Source organism: Canis aureus, chromosome 31 (genome assembly GCF_053574225.1).
Source record: "Canis aureus isolate CA01 chromosome 31, VMU_Caureus_v.1.0, whole genome shotgun sequence".
NCBI classification, from domain to species: Eukaryota; Metazoa; Chordata; class Mammalia; order Carnivora; family Canidae; genus Canis; species Canis aureus.
In genome coordinates, this window is record NC_135641.1 from 17,355,467 (window position 1) to 17,375,433 (window position 19,967).

At 38.6% G+C, this 19,967-nt stretch overlaps 2 protein-coding genes across 5 annotated transcripts in view; both read left to right on the top strand.

Moving 5' to 3' along the window:
• The first annotated feature begins 389 nt into the window (after window positions 1-389).
• Window positions 390-9,721, top strand: ZNF639 (zinc finger protein 639). 3 transcript variants are annotated; one of them, XM_077879718.1, is made up of 6 exons: window positions 390-469; window positions 3,817-3,888; window positions 4,522-4,590; window positions 5,820-5,930; window positions 8,238-8,372; window positions 8,507-9,721. In XM_077879718.1, exons 3-6 carry the CDS (start codon window positions 4,533-4,535, stop codon window positions 9,658-9,660), a joined length of 1,458 nt encoding a protein of 485 aa, XP_077735844.1. In that variant the 5' UTR covers window positions 390-469; window positions 3,817-3,888; window positions 4,522-4,532; the 3' UTR covers window positions 9,661-9,721. The 3 variants fall into 3 exon arrangements, with proteins under 3 accessions (XP_077735844.1, XP_077735843.1, XP_077735845.1); XM_077879717.1 differs by lacking the exon at window positions 390-469 and adding an exon at window positions 898-1,106; XM_077879719.1 differs by lacking the exon at window positions 390-469 and adding an exon at window positions 1,539-1,653.
• A 9,956-nt stretch (window positions 9,722-19,677) lies between these two features.
• The window catches only part of MFN1 (mitofusin 1), a 32,021-nt gene continuing 31,731 nt past the window's right edge, over window positions 19,678-19,967 (top strand). The window contains exon 1 of one of the 2 annotated variants that reach the window (XM_077879713.1): window positions 19,678-19,835. The gene's annotated coding sequence lies outside the window, so the exon portion shown is untranslated. The remainder of the gene's footprint in view (window positions 19,836-19,967) is intronic. The other variant, XM_077879715.1, reaches the window with a different exon arrangement.

Sequence of the window (19,967 nt, forward strand, 5' to 3'; positions counted from 1 at the left end):
TGAACCCGCCGTCGCCTTTCCGTGCCCGGCAGGCGGCTGCCACTCTGCGGGCGGAGCTGCCCTCGGCCGGGCCTCCCCGTGCAAGGCCACTGTCGCGCGCCCCCTGGAGGAGCAGCCGGGTGGGAAAGGCGCCGCGAGCTGCAGCGCTATCCCGCTCCTCGGGCGGCGGGGCGGGGGCGGGGGCGGGGGCGAGTTCCGTCCGCGGCCTCGCCCGGAGCGGTTCTAGGAAGTGGAGTCACCCGCCGGGCTCCGGAGGGACGGGACCCCGCCCGGAAGAAGCCCGCGGCGGCGCACAGGTGCCGGCAGGGGGCGCAGGCCGCCGAGCCACCCCCGGGGCTCCCGCCGGTGGTCCCTCCCAGGTCCGCTGTGCAGCGTGGCCGCGCCGCCGCGCCCCGGCCCCCCGCCCCCGGCCCCTCCCCGCGCAGTCGGCGGGCCCCTGAGGTGCGCGGCGCAGGCGCGGAGCGAGGCGGTGAGTGCGGCCGGCGAGCCTGGGCCTGGGGCCTGGCGGGCAGGGCGAGAGGCGCGCGGAGGGACGGGGGCCGCCCGGGAGCGCCCGGGAGCGCGAGGGCCGGCGGCCCCTCCGCCCACGCCCGGGCGCCGCCGCCGCTGCCGCCGCCGGGGAGCCGCGGCTGGGCGGGCCGGGCGGGCCCCGCGGTCGCAGGGAGCGTGCGGCGCAGCCTCCCGCGGGAGAGGCCGGCGCAGGCCCGACGGCGTCCTTTAAAATGAGACCCTGCCTCGGCTTTCGGGCGGGATGGCGGCGCCCCGCGGGCCGAGGCAGCCGCGACCCGCTCCCCGCACGCGCGCGCACGCGGAGGACGCCTCGGGCCTCCGCCCGCCGCCCTCCTGCTGGCTGCTTTGGGGTCGCCTAGGCCGCCCGTGGGCCCGGCGCGTGGCCGGCGGCTCCTGCACGGACGCCCCTCGGCGGCCCGCGGCGCCTGGGCTCGGGACCGCGGCTGCCCGGCTGGCCCGGCCGGAGCCCTGGGCCCTCCTCGCGGTGCTCAGACGCCCCTTCTGGTTTCTTTTCCTTTTTTTTTTTTTTTTTTTTTTTTTTCCAGTACAACCTAGGGACGCGAGTAGTTTGAAGCAGTTCATCTCATTGCAGAGAGGTAAAAAACGTGTCCTTTGGCAATGCTGACACTGGAGTCGGACGTACCGTGGGCTCTAGTTCAAGACCTCTCCTGAAACGTTTTTGCGTTTGTTATTTTTTTAAAGATTTTATTTATTTATGCATGAGAATACACAGATTGGAGAGAGAGGAGAGAGGCAGAGACACAGGCAGAGGGAGAAGCAGGCTCCATGCGGGGACCCGGCGTGGGACTCAACCCGGGGTCTCCAGGGTCACGCCCTGGGCCGAAGGCGGCGCTAAACCGCTGAGCCACCCGGGCTGCCCATGTTTCTGTTATTTTAAACTCTGGAGAGCATATACTTATCTTGAAATGAGGGTGAAAAAGAACTTGCTTTGAAAACCTTATTGGAAAGATGAAGCTTTTGATTGTAAATACTTGGTTTATTTTTGTACCACTTAGAGAATATTTGTATTACGTGAAAGGCTGTTGATCTCTTTGATGAAGATACTGACTGCCTGTTTTGTGGCATTTTGCACGTTGTTGGGGGGAAAAAAATGACAGGTGGAGAGATGCCAATATGTATTTTGTAAGTTGCTTTTTGAAAAAAAGTACTGCATGTGGCATGGTGTCATTTTTGTAAATGTGAAATATATATGGATACCTTGGCATAGGAAACTGTCTAAATGTCTATCAAAATGTTAGCAGTGGTTTTTCTGCGTGAATAGATTCGAGGTGATTGAATTACTTTCTAACCTCTCTCCTCATTTTCCTGCAGTGACATGTATTCTATGTGTAATTTATTATATGTGCTGCCAAAGCGAGGACTTCTATGTGTAATTTATTAAGTGGGGAAAAGGAAGTGAATGATTAGGTCCATGAGATTCAGAATCTTCCCCATGAGAGGAAGACCAGTGAGCAAAATGTTCATATGACATCTTTTAGTAAAAAGCCAAACTTCTTCATCAGGGCAGTTATGTATACAAAAAGCACGTAAGAATATGTGCTGAAATGAAGGATAGTATTTCTGGTCTTGAGTAGGCATGTTAGCATTCATGCTAAAAGGAAGTCTGATAAATATTTGGATATTGTTCTGCCTCACGTCGTAGTCAGAGCTTCCCTGATCAAGGTGATCCTGTCCTGTTCCTCTCATCCGACAGTCTGAATCCAGGCCAGCTTGCAATGTTAATTCTAATGCTATACTTGCTTTCCTTTCCTTACTTTTTCATTCTTCAAGTTGGAAAGAATTTAAAGTGTATTCTGAAATAGCAAGAGGTTACTTTAATGTTTGGCTGACAGTTTTCATTGTTCTCCCTGATAGTTTTAGAACATTTAAAACATGAAGTGTAGCGCTCTGGGCTGTATAAATTCTAGAGGTGTGCAGAAGAGGTATTAGGAATAAGTCTTGAAGTTTTAGTTTATTATATAATAAGAAAATTTTTATTTTCTTAATGCACTTGATTGGGAAGGGTTTAAGGAATGCTATTTGTGTTCAGGTGAGCCTTTATATAGAGAAAGACTATTTCTATAAATCCACTGTTGTTGGTTTCTTTGGGTGATTCCCTTCCCTTTCTCCCAATTGGTGGTGGAATAAGAACTGGAAGATGTAACTTGCTGGTAATAGTGATTAGCAATGAAAATTACAGAGTTCGAAACTGGAGTCAGAAGACAGGCTTTTTCAGTTCTGTTCTGCCGCTTAGTTGACTGGACTTTCACTGAATCTGCTTCCTCATCTGTGAAATTGGAGTGAGTTTGATAGTAGCCCCTCAATGTACCTCACAGGATTGTTGTGAAGATCAAATAAAATAAGAGGAAAATGCCCAATAAACTAAAAAGCACTATCTTATTACTGCATGATCACATCACCTATAGTGCTAATTAATATAGCCAGAACTTAGTGAAGTAGCAAAAACAGTGTGTGCACCTGAAGTTCCTTACCATTAAAAACAAGATGAGCTCAGTAATGATACCAAGTTATACCTGCCATGTATATTACTTTGACAGTAAGAAAAGCAGCATATAATGCTAGTGGAGAAAACATGTTTCTTTTTCTGACATCCCTTACTTGCCCACTTCTGTGAAAGAACACTAGCCTGAAATGGAAGAGGAGATGTTGATTCTGACACTAAGTTGTTACTTGAATTGGAGTAATCTCTTTATCTCCCTATTTGTTTCCAAAGTATATGCTTTAAAAATAGATCTTTATTCAGTTCTAACCCTACCACTTATTAAGAATTGCCTTGACTTAATTTTACTATGCCTCAGTTTTCTCATCTGTAAAAGGTAAATAATTTTGAGAGGATATTGTATATTTTTCATGTTATAGGATTAAATAAGATAAAGTATGTGCACAGCCTGGCACATGATAGGTGTTAAATAAATGGTCATTGTTCTTATATTGTTAAATAACCTATAAGGACTGAGTATAAAGTCTGATTTGGTTCACTTTCATTGTATTTGCTTTCATTATGGCTGAATAAATGAATCAGATTTATATTCCTATCTTGCTGTTAAATTATAGCTTAAGCTTTAGAAAGTAAATTCATTTCAAAGAACAATGACACATGTATACACTCACATAGTTATCAGTTTTTAGTGCTTAATACGGTATATTCAAAAGATTATTTATACTTGAGTTAATTCCGTGTAACTTTCCAGTTAATTAAAGACCTGGTGCCATTGTATTTTTGAGTCTCAGAAGTGAGCTACATTTTTGCTTGTATGACTTCTGTTGTGTTTTTTTTTTCTACAGGCATTTTTTACCATCTGTGAAAACTTCCTTGTAATTCATTTCTCCTCCCTACAGTATTAAGAATTATACCATGTAAGTGGAATGTGGAAAACCAATTAGTCAATTTTATAAGAGTCCATGGGAATCTAATCATTTAAAAATTAAACAAAAGTTGCTACCTGCTTTGTCCTAAATAGAATGTTGAATATGACCTTACAAGTAAGAAAAGTATTTTTTTTCTTGGAAATTATATTCTGAGCTTCTACGTGATGAATATATTTTCTGGAAGCCTGGGGATAGATACAGATTTGTGACAATATTTTTTAAGGAAATATATACACTTTTAGCTTGAAAACTGCATCAAAATACTCCCATTTATAAGAAATATACTTGTTTTATTCTTAAAAAGATGCCATAGCAGCAATTTTTTAAAATAAAAAATAAGAGTATAGCTTAGTGTAATTATCCAGTTCTCACAATTACATCAACATCTGAAGTGGACTTCTCAACGTCACCAAGAAAAAAAACAGATTTTGGTGTCCTGCCTTTAAACTTGATCAGAAAAAATAAACCTAAAATATAAATGGAGGCATTTCTCTTACAAAGTAGATTTTCAAGTGGCACACACATTTCTTATTACCAATAAATTCTTTGTTTAGGATGAATTTCTATAAAATATTAACAATATTCATTTGTGGTATTTTTGTTAAATTTTTCCATTTTTAGATTGAAAAGATATGAATGAATATCCTAAAAAAAGAAAAAGGAAGACATTACACCCTTCTCGTTACTCAGGTCAGTGATTATTTTAAAGCTGGACCCTGGATTAATTCCCATGCAATTGCATTTTTATCAATTTTCTCATAAATGATCAGATAACAGTTAAATATCTGGGTCAATTTTTAGGTAAGAGAAAACTTCAAGTTCTCTGAATGTATATTCATCTGTCTACCATGTGCTAGGTACACATCAGAACTTTACAGACATTATTTAATACTTAAAACTTAATGGTTGAAAGATACTTAAAAACAGATATCCAAAGTTCCACACTTACACAGCATAATTGGGATTTGTGTAATTCCAAGCTTGTTCTTAATGTACAGCATTAACCTTGATGGAAGATATTTGGATTATTGGGGAAATTTTTTTTTTTATCCTGTACATTATTTTCAGAAATATGAACTTTATTTTTATTGTGTTCCTTTGGGTCCTCTGGTTGAGGTTGGCCCTGCTATCTTGGCAGTAAGAAAGGTCTTTGACTTCACTCATATGTGGAATTTAAGAAACAAAACAGGAGTATAGGGGAAGAGAGGGAAAAATAAAACAAGACGAAATCAGAGATTTAAGAGACTCAATCACAGGAAACAAACAGGGTTGTTGGAGGGGAGGAGGGGCGGGGATGGGGTAACTTGGGTGATATACATTAAGGAGGGCACATGATGTAATGAATACTGGGTGTTATATAAGACTGATGAATCACTGAATTCTTCCTCTGAAACTAATAATATACTATATGTTAATTGATTTTAAATAAATTTTTTAAAAAGAAAATAAAGTATATGTTAGTGAAAAAAAAAGAGGTCTTAGTGGCCACCTATAACTAATCTCACATATATATATATTTAAGACAGTCTCTGGCATACCTGTTAGCCTACCCAAGCTACACATTCTTCGTATCTGAGGAAATCAAGCCTGGTTTACTGTCTGAGAGGGTCTGTATGCCTTTTGCTTTCTCTTCAGTACATGGCAGATCTTCTTGGTAGTCAATTCAATGTTTATAACTTATAGAATTCTGACAGGCAAATCTATCTTTGTGTGCTTCAAGTGCTATTTTGTAAATCGTGTAGTTTGTGGTTTTTTTCAAAGCTCAATGTCAATATCAAATCTGAAATATAGAAGCTTTCAGAAATGAGGGAAATATTAATACTTTATTACAAATTTGAAAGTGTATATGTTAAGGGATGGCTGTTATTAAATGTATATATATTTACTTGAAAGTTTTAAAATTTTGCTCTTATTTTCAGATTCCTCTGGAATAAGCAGGATTGCAGATGGATTCAATGGAATTTTTTCTGATCATTGTTATAGTGTTTGTTCTATGAGACAACCAGACTTAAAATATTTTGACAACAAAGGTATATATAATATTTTCCAAAATATCCTTTAAGTTGTATTTTTATATTCTTGAGAATGTGGGTAAAAGTTATGACTTCTAAATGGGCAAGTATTCAAATTTGTCTAAATGTAGGGAAATGAGGTTTTTATAAGAAAGCAAATATGAATGTTTAATTTTTAACATTATTTTAGACCTATAAATAAAAAAGCACAGTCTCCTAAGTCTATTTTAGGTGGCCAGGAATAAGTAGAAAATCAAGACTGACCTGGAGTTGGGAGCATATTTATGATGAAAGGTTAGGAACAGTGCTATACACAGTTCTTCCACTAAGGTATAGTCCAGAGGGCTAAATGGAAGGAACAAAGGATGAAGGGTTTGATGTTTTTCAGTCTTGCATCTTGTATTGACTCTTTTCAAGAGCATTGAATAAATGATAACAACTTGCATTTATTCTTTCTTTGTGACCATCAAAACTGCCAATTTCCTTGAGCTCCTATCATAGGCACAGAAACACAATTAAAAAAAAAAAAACAAAAAAAAAAAAACAAGGAGTTGGAGACATTTGCATAAACTCATGTTTGGCTTAATAGAGACACAGATGGTTGCATATAGAGACATTTATAGATGTCTGTGCATACATAGCAATGTATACGCATTTTTACTCTGTTAGCTGAGAAAGCCTAAAAGAAATGACACCCCAGTAGAAGTGAGCCCAGATTTTGATTTCTAAAACCATTCTCCAGTAAAAAGAACTATTACTTAGAGAAGTGGCTGATTCTAATTCTGAGGCAGGAAATATATATAAGATACAGGTATACCAAAGGAACACAGGAGCCAACTAAGAGAGATCCCAGTAGCCAAAGCTGAAACGATTTGAGGGGGATAAAAAAGAATTATCACCCAAAGCATAAAATATATATTCTTGAGTCCATACTGATGTGATTGAATGAATGAATAAACAAGAAAATCTACAGAAGAATTCCAAATTATTTATGTGGGTACTCATCCCTCAAGGAGGTAGAACATAACTCTCCACTCCTTAAATGAGGATTGCATACTGGGACTTCCTTCCCCGTATGCAGGGAATATGGAAAGTAAAAGAGTGACTTTACATCAGAGAAACCTGACTGTTGTGATAAAAATGGCAGTTTGCCTCTCTGGTCTACCTCTATTAATCCATAATCCCAGTCTAATCATGAAAAAAACATTTCATTAATGGGACACCCTGCAAAATACCTGACCTATACTCCTCAAAACTATCATGGTCATCAAAAACAAGGAAAGTCAGAGAAACTGCCACAGCTAACAGTATCCTAGAGGGAGATGATAGCTAAATGTAATGTGGAATTTTAGGATCTTGAAACAGGAAAAGAACATTAGGTAAAAACTAAGGAAATCAGCTTAAGTGTGGACTTGAGTTGATATCACCTTACCAGTATTGGATATTGATTGGAACACATGTACCCTATTGTTATAAGAGAATGGAGAAACTGGGCAGCCTGGGTGGCCTAGCAGTTTAGCGCCACCTTCAGCCCAGGGGAGACCCGAGATTGAGTCCCACATTGGGTTCCCAGCGTGGAGCCTGTTTCTCCCTCTGCCTGTGTCTCTGCCTCTCCCTCTCTCTCTGTGTCTCTCATGAATAAATAAATAAAATCTTAAAAGAAAAAAAAAAAAAGAATGGAGAAACGGAATGCAGGATATATGAGAATTCTCTGTACTATCCAAATTTTTTCTGGGAACTTCTAAAAAATCTTTTTTTTTTTTTTTGTTTTTAAGATTTTATTTTTTACACAGAGAGGCAGAGACACAGGCAGAGGAAAAAGCAGGCTCCATGCAGGGAACCTGATGTGGGACTCGATACCGGGACTCCAGGATCACGCCCTAGGCTGAAGGCAGGCGCTAAACCACTGAGCCACCCAGGGATTCCCCTAAAAAATGAATCTATTAAAAACAGCAGTGACATGATTTGCAGCCCAGTTTTTTATGACCTGTACTTCAGTTTCCCCATGCTAAATTTAACGTTGGGACTGGGCTGAGGGAATACACTCTTATTCAGACTTAGTAATTTAAACTTAAAATTCCTAAGTAATTTTAAAAAGTATATTCTAGTCCAAATGGGGCATGGAAGCAAAAGCAGTTGATTATTTGGACAGATTTCTTTGTGTGTGACTGTGGAACAAGGATAACATCCATTTTCTGACTAAGTCCTTTAGTTCCTATTGGAGTTCAAAATTATATTTAAAACATTTAGTGCTTTGTTTAATAATAATTAATAGTTAATGCTTTGATATATATAATAAGTATTTTTCCAAATTTCTTTTTACAGATGATGATTCTGATGCAGAAACATCAAATGACTTGCCAAAATTTACAGATGGGATCAAGGCCAGAAGTAGAAATCAGAACTACCTGGTTCCCAGCCCTGTACTTAGAATTCTAGACCACACTGCCTTTTCTACAGGTTAGGGAAACCAGTTAATAGCATTTGCTTATTTTATGTAGATTCATGAAAAAATAATGTATAAAATAAATGTTTTGCCAGTTATTCAATAGGTCTTATTTAGTAATAATAATAGACTTGTTAACATTTTTCAGAAAAATCTGCTGATATTGAAATTTGTGATGATGAGTGTGACTCACCTGAGTCAGTCAACCAACAAGCTCAAGAGGAGAGTCCTATAGAAGTTCACACTGCTGAAGATGTTCCAATTGCTGCAGAAGTGCATGCAATTTCTGAAGATTATGATCTAGAGACCGAAAACAATTCCTCGGAGAGTCTCCAAGACCAAACTGATGAAGAGCCACCAGCTAAACTTTGCAAAATTCTAGATAAGAGCCAGGCTTTGAATGTGACTGCCCAACAGAAATGGCCTTTACTGAGAGCTAATAGCAGTGGCCTCTATAAGTGTGAACTTTGTGAGTTCAACAGCAAATATTTTTCTGATTTAAAGCAGCATATGATCCTGAAGCATAAGCGTACTGATTCAAATGTGTGTCGAGTATGCAAGGAGAGTTTTTCTACTAACATGCTTTTGATCGAACATGCCAAACTGCATGAAGAGGATCCCTACATTTGTAAATACTGTGATTATAAAACAGTAATTTTTGAGAACCTCAGCCAGCACATTGCAGACACCCATTTTAGTGACCACCTCTACTGGTGTGAGCAGTGTGATGTACAGTTCTCATCAAGCAGTGAACTCTACCTACATTTCCAGGAGCACAGCTGTGACGAACAGTACTTGTGTCAGTTTTGTGAACATGAAACGAATGATCCGGAAGACTTGCATAGCCATGTGGTAAATGAACATGCATGTAAATTAATTGAGTTAAGTGATAAGTATAACAATGGAGCACATGGACAGTACAGCCTGTTAAGCAAAATTACCTTTGACAAATGTAAAAACTTCTTTGTGTGTCAAGTATGTGGTTTTCGGAGTAGACTTCATACAAATGTTAACAGGCATGTTGCTATTGAACATACTAAAATTTTTCCTCATGTTTGTGATGACTGTGGGAAAGGCTTTTCAAGTATGCTAGAATATTGCAAACATTTAAATTCACATTTATCTGAAGGGATTTATTTATGTCAATACTGTGAATATTCAACAGGACAAATTGAAGATCTTAAAATTCATCTGGATTTCAAGCATTCAGCTGACTTACCTCATAAATGTAGTGACTGCTTGATGAGGTTTGGAAATGAGAGGGAATTAATAAGTCACCTTCCAGTCCATGAGACAACTTGATTATTTTCTTTAACTGCCACAATGTTAATGTAAAATAATAAAATTTTTTGGATATGTTAAATGGATGATTTTGAACACAACTTATGAGAATTGCTTTTAACAAGATTTTTTTAATTGTCCAATTTTCTTGGCATTGCTACATTTTTTCAGTATACAAGGGTATGTGAATGTGGTATTTTCAGTGTATGGTAGTTTTAACCAGTCTTGGTGTCTGTTGTCTTGTTTCTTACATAAGCTTTGATTTCATGAATTGATGGAAAACATGTACTAAAGAAACTAGACTATATTTTTCCTTCCATAACCATGGGTGCTATTAACTTTTTTAAACTCCAGACAAACTCAGTTTTTCACGTATGAAATCATTACTGCGTGATCAAAACTTAAATGCAACATACCATACAATTAAGTCCTCTGATATTCCTGTTAATAAGAACCCAGACGCTCCTCTTGATTCCCCATCAGGAATTACCCCTAAGACTATCGGTGGACTCTCCACCTGCGTAATTCTTTTAATAATACTAGGAGGCAAGTGTTATAGTAGTAGGAAGGGAAGATCCAGTTTTGTTGGCAGTCTTTTTTTTTTTTTTATGTTTTTAATTCTCATTCTATTTTAGCCCCTATCTACAAATTAAATGATTTAAGATGGGAATGAGGAGGAACATGTAAGGGGTTAGACAATAAAAAGTAAAATTTCATAACAACCTTTTCACAATTCATTTTCAGTTATGCAAAGTGAGCCCAAACTGCTGATGTCAAATCATTTATTGACTGAGAAAACCTACTATTAATATAGCATTAGGAAGATATGGGCGATAAAAGGTTCTAGCCTTTCTTTGTCTAGTTGATGGCTGTCTTCATTCACATTGACTCTGTATGCAAGTCTAACTCCCCTTTTTATAAGGTCACCACTCATACTGGATTAGGGCTAATCCAATGACCATATTTTAACCTAGTAAAGACCCTGTCACCAAATATGGTCATATTTGGAGGTACTGGGGCTCAGGACTTCAACATATATGGATTGGGGGATAGGAGAAACAGACATAATCACAATTCAATAGTAGCTTCTTAAAAAGTATCACAAAGATAAGATTTTGTCTATCGTACTCTAATAAACACTGCTGCTAACAGTATTGTTCAGGAATACTGATTTAGTTGAAGACATCCATTTACAACCTATGGTTTCCCCACTACCAGAACCATGGAAATTTAGTCTATTTTGAGAATGGTGACAGCAACAAGTTTTTTCCGATCATTTTTAGCTCTACTATTGTCATATGTGCATAATTTTATTCCTAGAAACTCATCTGATTGGAACATTCCAGATAGAGCTACCTGATAGAAATGTTTCTGTGGAGACTTAGAGTGGTTTAATCTGGAAGAGAACCTTAGAAATCAACTGGTCTAAACCTTCTAGTCCGCTAAAGTTTCTTGTAGAAATAGGCCAAGGTCACAAAACCAGTTGTAGCAGACAGGAGTGGAATCTAAGTTATTTGGCTTCCAGTCTAATAATGTTTCCATTACATCATGTTACATTAAAATCTAAGCTTTATCCTTAGGGTGTTTTTCATGACTACTTAACCTAGCTGTTCTGCTACCTTCTTGGTAATTCTGTTTTTATGTCTTTTTTATATACATCCACTTTTAAGAATTTTATTTTTAGGAAACTGAATAATGCCTTCGTGGGTTTGTTTTTCAATTCTATATTGCTTTACATTTGATCACATTAGTAATCAAAATGACTAATGAAACCTCAAGATATTAATCCAAGTTTTACAACCATATAATTTTGTACTTTTTGGTAAATCTGCTTCTTGAGGCCATATTCCACAGACAGTTTGTCCAATAAAATCCTTTTTGCTTTGGCTCAACTTTCAAATAAGTCAATGACACCCATAAATTGCTTGGGTAGATAGTTTATATTTTTAGCTTAGAGAACTTTGAAAAAACAACCCTACCTAAAAAGATTTTTCTAACTGCTTCTGGGTTTTTTCCCCTTCAAAAACAAATATTTCCACTGAACTCTTGTGACTTGAACTACAGTTCAAGTCTGAGAATACATAACTGATAGTGATGTTTATTAGCACTACAATAGAATTCTTGGCAGTAGTGTTAGGACTTTCCTTTTTTTATCTTCACCTCACAATAAATTATTACTTACAAAATTCCACATTTCCCCTGTACTCCAAAATTTGAAAGTGGTTGTGCACTACTCAAAAGCCTCTCTTCCTGCTTGTAAATTTTCTAGTTATGCCGTTTTAAGTCCTCTAAGATTTCCTGAATGTGTGTCCTCACATATTAACCAGTTTCTCCATTTCACATGGCCCATGGCCTATTATTGTTAGGTGATTGCTGAGTTGTTGGCAGGTGTAGTATATGTAATGTGGTGGGTTTTTTTTTTTCAGTACTAACACTATTCCTAATTTTAGAATCTGATTTGCAAAGCATTGTATTAATTCCGGGCACTTTACCATTAACCTTACCTTGCTTGTTTTGTCAGTATTACTACCTTTTGCAAGAAGTTTAATATATGTTTCCCAAATTACTATGATTCATTTTTAATGGAATTTTAATACCTAAAAAGCACTATGGCTTATACAAATTTGAAAAAGCTAATAAAAATCAAATGACCACAATCCTCTTGGGAAGCAGATTGCTTTACCAAAAAATCAATACTCGTTAAGAATTTAAGTCAAAACAAATAGTTAAGACCAAACATTAATCCCAATGGAGAAACAAATTTGGTTGGTCAGGTTTATCCTATAATTAACACAGTCTCATTCCCTCAAATTGAGATGAAATTTGAGGATACATATTCCTTTGCCTACAACTTTCAGTGTTGATGACTGAAGATAGAGTATCTACAAGAGTTTTTGTTCATGACATTTAGATTATTGATCTACATATAACTCCTTGTATTGGTTTAGCTTTCCATAAATTAATCTTTTAAGAGAACATTCAAATCTAAGAGAAAGAAATGTGTACATTTGGGTTGTAAATATAAATTCATAAAGCTAAAAGTTGTCATGTAATTTACATTAATTTATATGACAAGCTTCAATTTGTCAAGCTTCAATTTTTAAAAACTAAAAATTTTAAGACAGTTGTTTGAAGCTACTTCATACCAGCAATCAAAAAAATAATTTTCTGGATAAAAACTTCCCGTATTAAAGCATTAATCACCACAACTTCCTTAAGTTCATTCTCCTTAGTAATCTTGGTGTTAAATTGGTAACTACCCAAACCCAAAATAAATCACATTTATGACGAGCTATTTCTTCATCCTAAAAGGGAAATTTTGTGGGGGCTCCTTGCTGTCAATTAGAGCATGAGACTCTTGATCTCAGGGTTGTGAGTTCAAGCCCCATGTTGGATATAAAGATTACTTAAAAATAAGATCCTTTAAAAAATGAAACAATTTTTTCACAATGCTACATAGGAATATTATCTACTAGTAGTATTCCCACAGTTTAAGAAGGGTGATTATTTACAGTGTTTTTTTAAACTTTTTAAGTTTTTTTTTTTTTTAAGATTTTATTTATTCATGAGAGACACAGATTGAGAGGCAGAGACATAGGCAGAGGAAGAAGCAGGCTCCCTGTGGAGAGTCCAATGTGGGACTGATCCTAGGACCCCGGGATCACCACCTAGAGCAAATGCTCAAACACTGAGCTGCCTAGGTGCCCTATTTAGTTTTTTTCTTTAAAGGAATTTGTTACTTATAAATGTTATTTTTGGTCTTAAAAAGGCAAATAAAACTTGGATAGTCTTTTGTCTTGCTCTAAGTATTGAGCTGAATGACTTAGACTCTGAGAAATGTAATGAAAAGTATGTTTTGAATGAAAACTCAAAGTTCTAGTTTTTTTAATCTTACCCAGATAGTGTCCACTATCAAAAAACATAGTTGAAATAACTGATAACTTTGTTTGCCCTTCTTTTCAGAATAACCTGAGAGCAGGAATTGGAATCATATCCATCAAATATAATTTCTGGTGGGTATTTTTTTCCTTATTTAATCCTCTGTTGAAAGGCCATTCACCATTCTGCTCTGAATTTGAATTGACTAAAGTTTGAAAATATTAAATTCTCCTTTCCTGTCTACCCTGTTCATTTTATTTAGGGTTACCTCTTCTTTTTATGGCATTATTCATGTTTCTAAAACATATTCCTCAAACAAAATCTATGGTTGATTACCTTCATCTTTGGAACTCTTCTGCACCTCATTTGAGTCTCCAGAAAGTCTCATAAGATTCAAGTTTTTGCAATTAACAGAGTGAGGGTAAATATGTTTTCTTTACTTCTATCCTCCAAACTGTTACGTTACTTCCTTCACACCATATACCACATCACTCGTTCTATGCCCTATAAATATTTTACATGTTCCTGTCTGACAGCAGTTTGGCTGTACTGAATTTATATATTTCAGCGTATCTATCTTGAATTTTAGGAAGCAGAATATCATGGCATAGATCTTAATAAATACTTCTTTATGATCACAAGATTATAGTGAAGTTCCTTATGTCATTGATTCATTGTCCTTTACTGAATAATTAAAATACTGAGGCAGAGGAATTAACCTAGAATGACAGAATGTTAGTCTGTCTGGGAGGGATCTCAGAGGTCATCTAATCCAGACTCATAAACTGCACAACATATAAAAATAATTGTATGTGGCACAAGTTTTATTTTCATGGTTCATGTTTATAAACTATGTTAATTGTCACATCAAATCTGATTCATGAATATCTTTTCTTAGGCAAAACATTTTTTTAAGAAAATAGCAAATTGATTTGAAGAAAAATATGAAACAAATAATGATACATGCACATGGAAAAAGTTGGGTAGGTGATACATGAAAGACTAAAATTTGAGGATACAGGGATCCCTGGATGGCTCAGTGGTTTCGTGCCTGCCTTTGGTCCAGGGCGTGGTCCTGGAGACCTGGGATGGAGTCCCACGTCGGGCTCCCTGCATGGGGCTTGCTTCTTCCTCTGCCTGTGTCTCTGTCTCTCTCTGTGTGTCTCTCATGAATAAATAAATAAAATCTTTTAAAAAAAAATGAGGATACAAAATTCTTATCTAAGCTTCAAAATTTTTTCTTTAGAAAAAGTTAAAATGTACTCTATTTTTTTTCCCCACAAAATGTTACGCTAGATATCTGAGGAGAGAAAATGACAGGTTGGAGAGTACTGGACCAAAACATGAGTGATTTTTAATCCCTGTTTGCCAGCTAAATTGTGTGACTATAACCATGGACAGTAGATGTAATGTTGCTAAATTTTTCTCAAACAGTCCATGGACTCTGCAACTCCTTAACAATTTCTATTTCACTACTCTTCAATTTAACAAATAGCTATGGAATATCTACTATTAAGCCATGTGCTTAGGAATATGAGGATAAATAAACTATGGTTCTTGTCCTCAAAGACTTTTACCATATAAGGCAGGAAACTGTCACATTTCTGAAGTCAATTCGGTTAAATATCAGAGTGAGTGATTTCTGCATTTCTAAGTATTTGTTTTATGTACAAGGCTACCAGAACATTCTTGTACGTGTTGAGGTGTTTTGGGTTTGTTTTGGGTTTCTTTGCGGGTGTTTGGGTGAGTTGAGTTATATATATACATAATACACTTGTGATTAAATACTTCCAAAATATTATACAAAATTGCTAAAGTTTATATTTCCATCAGTAGATCATATTTCCCTACAACAAAAATTAATATCATGGGCAGCCCAGGTGACTCAGTGGTTTAGCGGCGCCTTCAGCCCAGGGCCAGATCCTGGAGACCTGGGATCAAGTCCCGCATGGAACTCCCTGCATGGAGCCTGCTTCTCCCTTTGCCTGTGTCTCTGCCTCTCTCTCTCTCTCTCTCTCTGTCTCTCTCTGTCTCTCATGAATAAATAAAATCTTAAAAAAAAAAAAAAAAAAGCATGTAACTTTGGGATCCCTGGGTGGCTCAGTGGTTTAGAGCCTGCCTTTGGCCCAGGGCCTGATCCTGGAGTCCCAGGATCAAGTCCCACGTCGGGCTCCCTGCATGGAGCCTGTTTCTCCCTCTGCCTGTGTCTCTGCCTCTCTCTGTGTCTCTTGTGAATAAATAAATAAAATCTTAAAAAAAAATTAGTATCATACCACTTTTTAATTTTCTGCAAATCTGAGGGGCATAAAGTAGTACATTATTATTGTTTGAATTTGCATTATCAGATCACTAAAAGGATTTAAAATATCTTAATATGCTTATGAGACATTTTGATTTCTTATTTTGTGAACTGCCTCTCCTGGTTGACTTCCAAAAGTTCTTAGTAAATTTTAAATATCAGTCCTTTCTTTGTTTTCTATATACATTGAAAAAAAATCCCAGATTGTTAGCTCTTACTAATGTCTTTTGTTGAACAGAAATCTTTAATGTAGATAGATCTGTTATATTTTCCCTTTACTAGTTGTGCTTTCTGCATCTTGTCTACAGAACCCTCTCTAACCCCAATATCATAAAATTATTTTCCTATGTTTTCTCCTAATAATTTTCTGGTTATACCTTGCCTGTCCAGATCTGAGTTTCTCTGTGTGTTGGTAAGATTCAAGTTGTTGTTGTATCATTCAAATGAACCAATTTCCCTAATACTATTTATTAAGTAATTCATCTTCCCTCAGTATGCATACCAATTTTATCATATATCAAATGCCATGGGCATAATTGGCATATGAGTCTGTGTCTATACTCATTATATTTCTCTGTTCTAGCAACAGTAGCCCAGGATTTAACAGTTACAGTGTGCTTAAAATATTAGGGCTTTGCAACGTATCTTAGTATCAGGTGGTATAAATTTATTCCCTCTATTCTTCTTTGGGAGAATTGTGCTAGTCCTAGGCAGACTTTTTCTTCCTCTGTGTAAATTTAGGATTAGCTCCAGATCATTTTTTTTAAGATTATTTATTTATTTAGTCATAGAGACACAGAGAGAGAGAGAGGCAGAGAGAGAGAAGCAGGCACCATGCAGAGAGCCTGACATGGGACTCAATCCAGGGTCTCCAGGATCACACCCTTGGCTGCAGGCGGTGCTAAACCGCTACGCCACCGGGGCTGCCCAGATTAGTTCCAGTTCTATCTAAAGTCTGTAATTGCATTAAAATTATAAATCATTTTAGAGAGAATTAACATCTTTACAACATTAAAACCTTTCCTTTTGTTTTTTTTTTTTTTAAGATTTTATTTATTTATGATAGTCACACAGAGAGAGAGAGAGAGGCAGAGACACAGGCAGAGGGAGAAGCAGGCTCCATGCAGGGAGCCCGATGTGGGATTCGATCCCGGGTCTCCAGGATCGCGCCCTGGGCCAAAGGCAGGCGCCAAACCGCTGCGCCACCCAGGGATCCCAAAACCTTTCCTTTTGTAAATATTGCATATATCTCCATTTACTCAGGTCTCTTTTTAATGTTCTTTTGAATTTTTTTCATGAAGGTCATATTTAGTTTTTAAGTCAATGCCTTGATTCTTTACAGTTTGGGTTGCTTTAGCATGCTTATTTTCTAATGGGTTATTACGGGTATATAGGAAGGCTTCTGGTTTTTTAAACATTGATTTTGGGGATCCCTGGGTGGCGCAGCGGTTTGGCGCCTGCCTTTGGCCCAGGGCGCGGTCCTGGAGACCCGGGATTGAATCCCACATCGGGCTCCTGGTGCATGGAGCCTGCTTCTCCCTCTGCCTGTGTCTCTGCCTCTCTCTCTCTCTCTCTGTGACTATCATAAACAAATAAAAATTAAAAAAATAAAATCTTAAACATTGATTTTGTATATAGACACCTTTTCAGGTTCTAGTCCTCTTAGTTCTAATAGGTATCTTTGCTCAATTTTTAATGTAAATAATCATATAATCTGCTATGAATGACATAAACTTAAGGAATTAAGTGTCCTTAATAGCTCTTTTATCTTATCACAGAATTTGGTTGTAACTTTATTTAATAATAATAATGAGCACCAAAAAAAAAATAATAATGAGCACCTTTTTTAAAGATTTTATTTATTTATTTATTTATTTATTTGAAAACAAGACAAAATCAGAGACAGAGACAAACCATAAGAGACTCTTAGTCATAGGAAACAAACTGAGGGTCACTGGAGGGAGGGCAGGTAGGAGAATGGGGTACCTGAGTGATGAACATTAAGGAGGGCATGTGATGTAATGAGCACTGGTTATTATGTAAGACTAATGAATCACTGATCTCTACCTCTGAAACCAATAATACATTACCTGTTAATTAATAGAATTTAAATTTAAAATTTTTATTTAATATATTTTTTTTTAATTTAAAAATTTTAAAGATTTTTTCTTATTTGAGACAGAGAGATCAAGAGGGGTGGGGAGGGGCAGAGGGAGGAGAAACTGACTCCCCTCAGAGCAAGGGGAGATTCTAGGAACTTAAGATAATGACCTGAGTCAAAGGCAGATACTTAACTGAGTCATCCAGGTGCCCCAGCAAATCTTTATTGCAAAACAAATTTTGATAGAAGTACAATATAAGGATTCTTAGAATGATTAGCGTACTGTTTATGTGTATGTGTTTATGGTGTGGAGAAAGGGCGGTGAAACAAGATAAGGGATTAAAAAGCATGTAACACTGAAGTCAAATGATTCCAATTTATTTTGCAATTATGCCTAGGGCTTTAGTAGATTACTAATACTAAAAGGCATTTTTCAAATGAAATGGCTTTATTTCCAGCCAATGGACTGGGCTGTTTAATAAACATTGTGTGGAATCTTGATAGGGTCCAACCAAAGTGACCTTTTAAAATGTCAATCAAACCAGTTCCCAAATTTAAAACAGCTTGACATTGCACTTACAATAAAATTCAAACTTTTGATCTTGGCTTATATGACTCTACACCTACCTACCTCTCTAATCTTCCCACATTTTCTCTCCCTCCCTGCATCCCAAATACGCTGGCCTTTTTATCATCCACCATACCACTCTCCTTCCTATAGGCCTTTAGACTTCCTGTTCCGTCTGTTTTGGGCATTCTTCCTCCACATAGTCCAAGGATTGGCTTCCTGAGAAAAATCAAAGAAATATCTCCCCAGAAAAGATCACCCTATGTGGTTCAGTTCTCATTTTTCTTCAGATAGTCTGTCCCCATTGTCATTTTTTCCTTTTTAGAGTACAAAGCACATGCGAAACGATCTCTTATTTCTTTTGTTTTCTTGATATTCATCGATTCTAATAGAAAGAACATCAGTATTTCTTTAATGTAGCTCTAACTGTATACCCAACAGTGTTATAAGCACTTCACACGCTATTGACCCATTAAATTTTCACAACAACCCATAACGTAGGTATCATTAGAATGCCAGTTTGATAGATGAAGGGCCTGAGGGTCAGAAAGATGAAGTGACTTCTCTTGCTAAACTGTATCGCACTTATGAGCTCTGGAATGAAATCTCCAGACTCTCTATTAATTAAGCCACGTACAGAACAGCAGCAGCAGCAGCAGCTCTTCAAGGATGCTAGAAATGCACGCTCTCAGGCCTCATCTCCGACCCAAAGAATCAGAATGCGCAGGTTAGCAAGATTCACAGGTCCTAGAAGTATAAAGTTCGAAGAACACTCAACAATGTATCATTTTCCTAAGTCTCGCTCTAAAGTAATTCAACGAGCGCACACGCGCGCACACACAGGGCTGTACTCCAATCCCAGGAAGCCAATCGCACAACAGAAGATAGTGGAGCGGCCAAAAGGTTCTCCTTTACTGGGGATCGTGGGGCAAACAGAAATCCCTTTTGTCTGGCAGCCCTAACCCCACCTCATCCCACTTCACCCCACCTCCTTTTAAGATCTCTCTCACTAAAGTGGGAGCTAACTATGCCTAAACCAGGCAAACGTCTGGAGACTGTGATGGGCGAAGAGACTGCAGGCAGACGTAAGCGATGGACGCAACCGCATCCCAGTAGCTTTCCCGAGAGTCAACCGGCCTCCTGCCCTTAAGAAAAATGGAGGTCGGCGTAGACGCACTTCCGGCCACGGAGCCAAACAAGCTCGGGGCGGAGAAGAAACCGGAAGTGACCGCCCCCTTGGCGCTCCTCCCACCTCCTCCCTGCTTCCCAGCGTCTCCCGGGAGGATGAGGAGGCCAGAAGGCTGAGGCTGGCCTGCGGTTGCCGGGTGACGGGTCGGAGCCGGGACAGTGTGAGTGCTCGCTGCGTCGGCCGAGGGCCGGTTCGCTTCGCTCGGGGTGACCTTCGTGCGGCCGGGGGCGGGGGCGGGGGGGCAGTCGTGCGCAGGAGTTCTGTGACGAGGCGCCGCCGCGGCGCTCCGGGA

What these genes read in the sequence shown, in the direction of transcription:
- ZNF639 (XM_077879718.1), top strand. Translation starts at nt 4,533, where the DNA reads ATGAATGAATATCCTAAAAAAAGAAAAAGGAAGACATTACACCCTTCT. An exon ending in ACACCCTTCTCGTTACTCAG is followed by an intron (nt 4,591 to 5,819) that starts GTCAGTGATTAT and finishes TCTTATTTTCAG; the next exon opens with ATTCCTCTGGAATAAGCAGG. An exon ending in AAAATATTTTGACAACAAAG is followed by an intron (nt 5,931 to 8,237) that starts GTATATATAATA and finishes TTCTTTTTACAG; the next exon opens with ATGATGATTCTGATGCAGAA.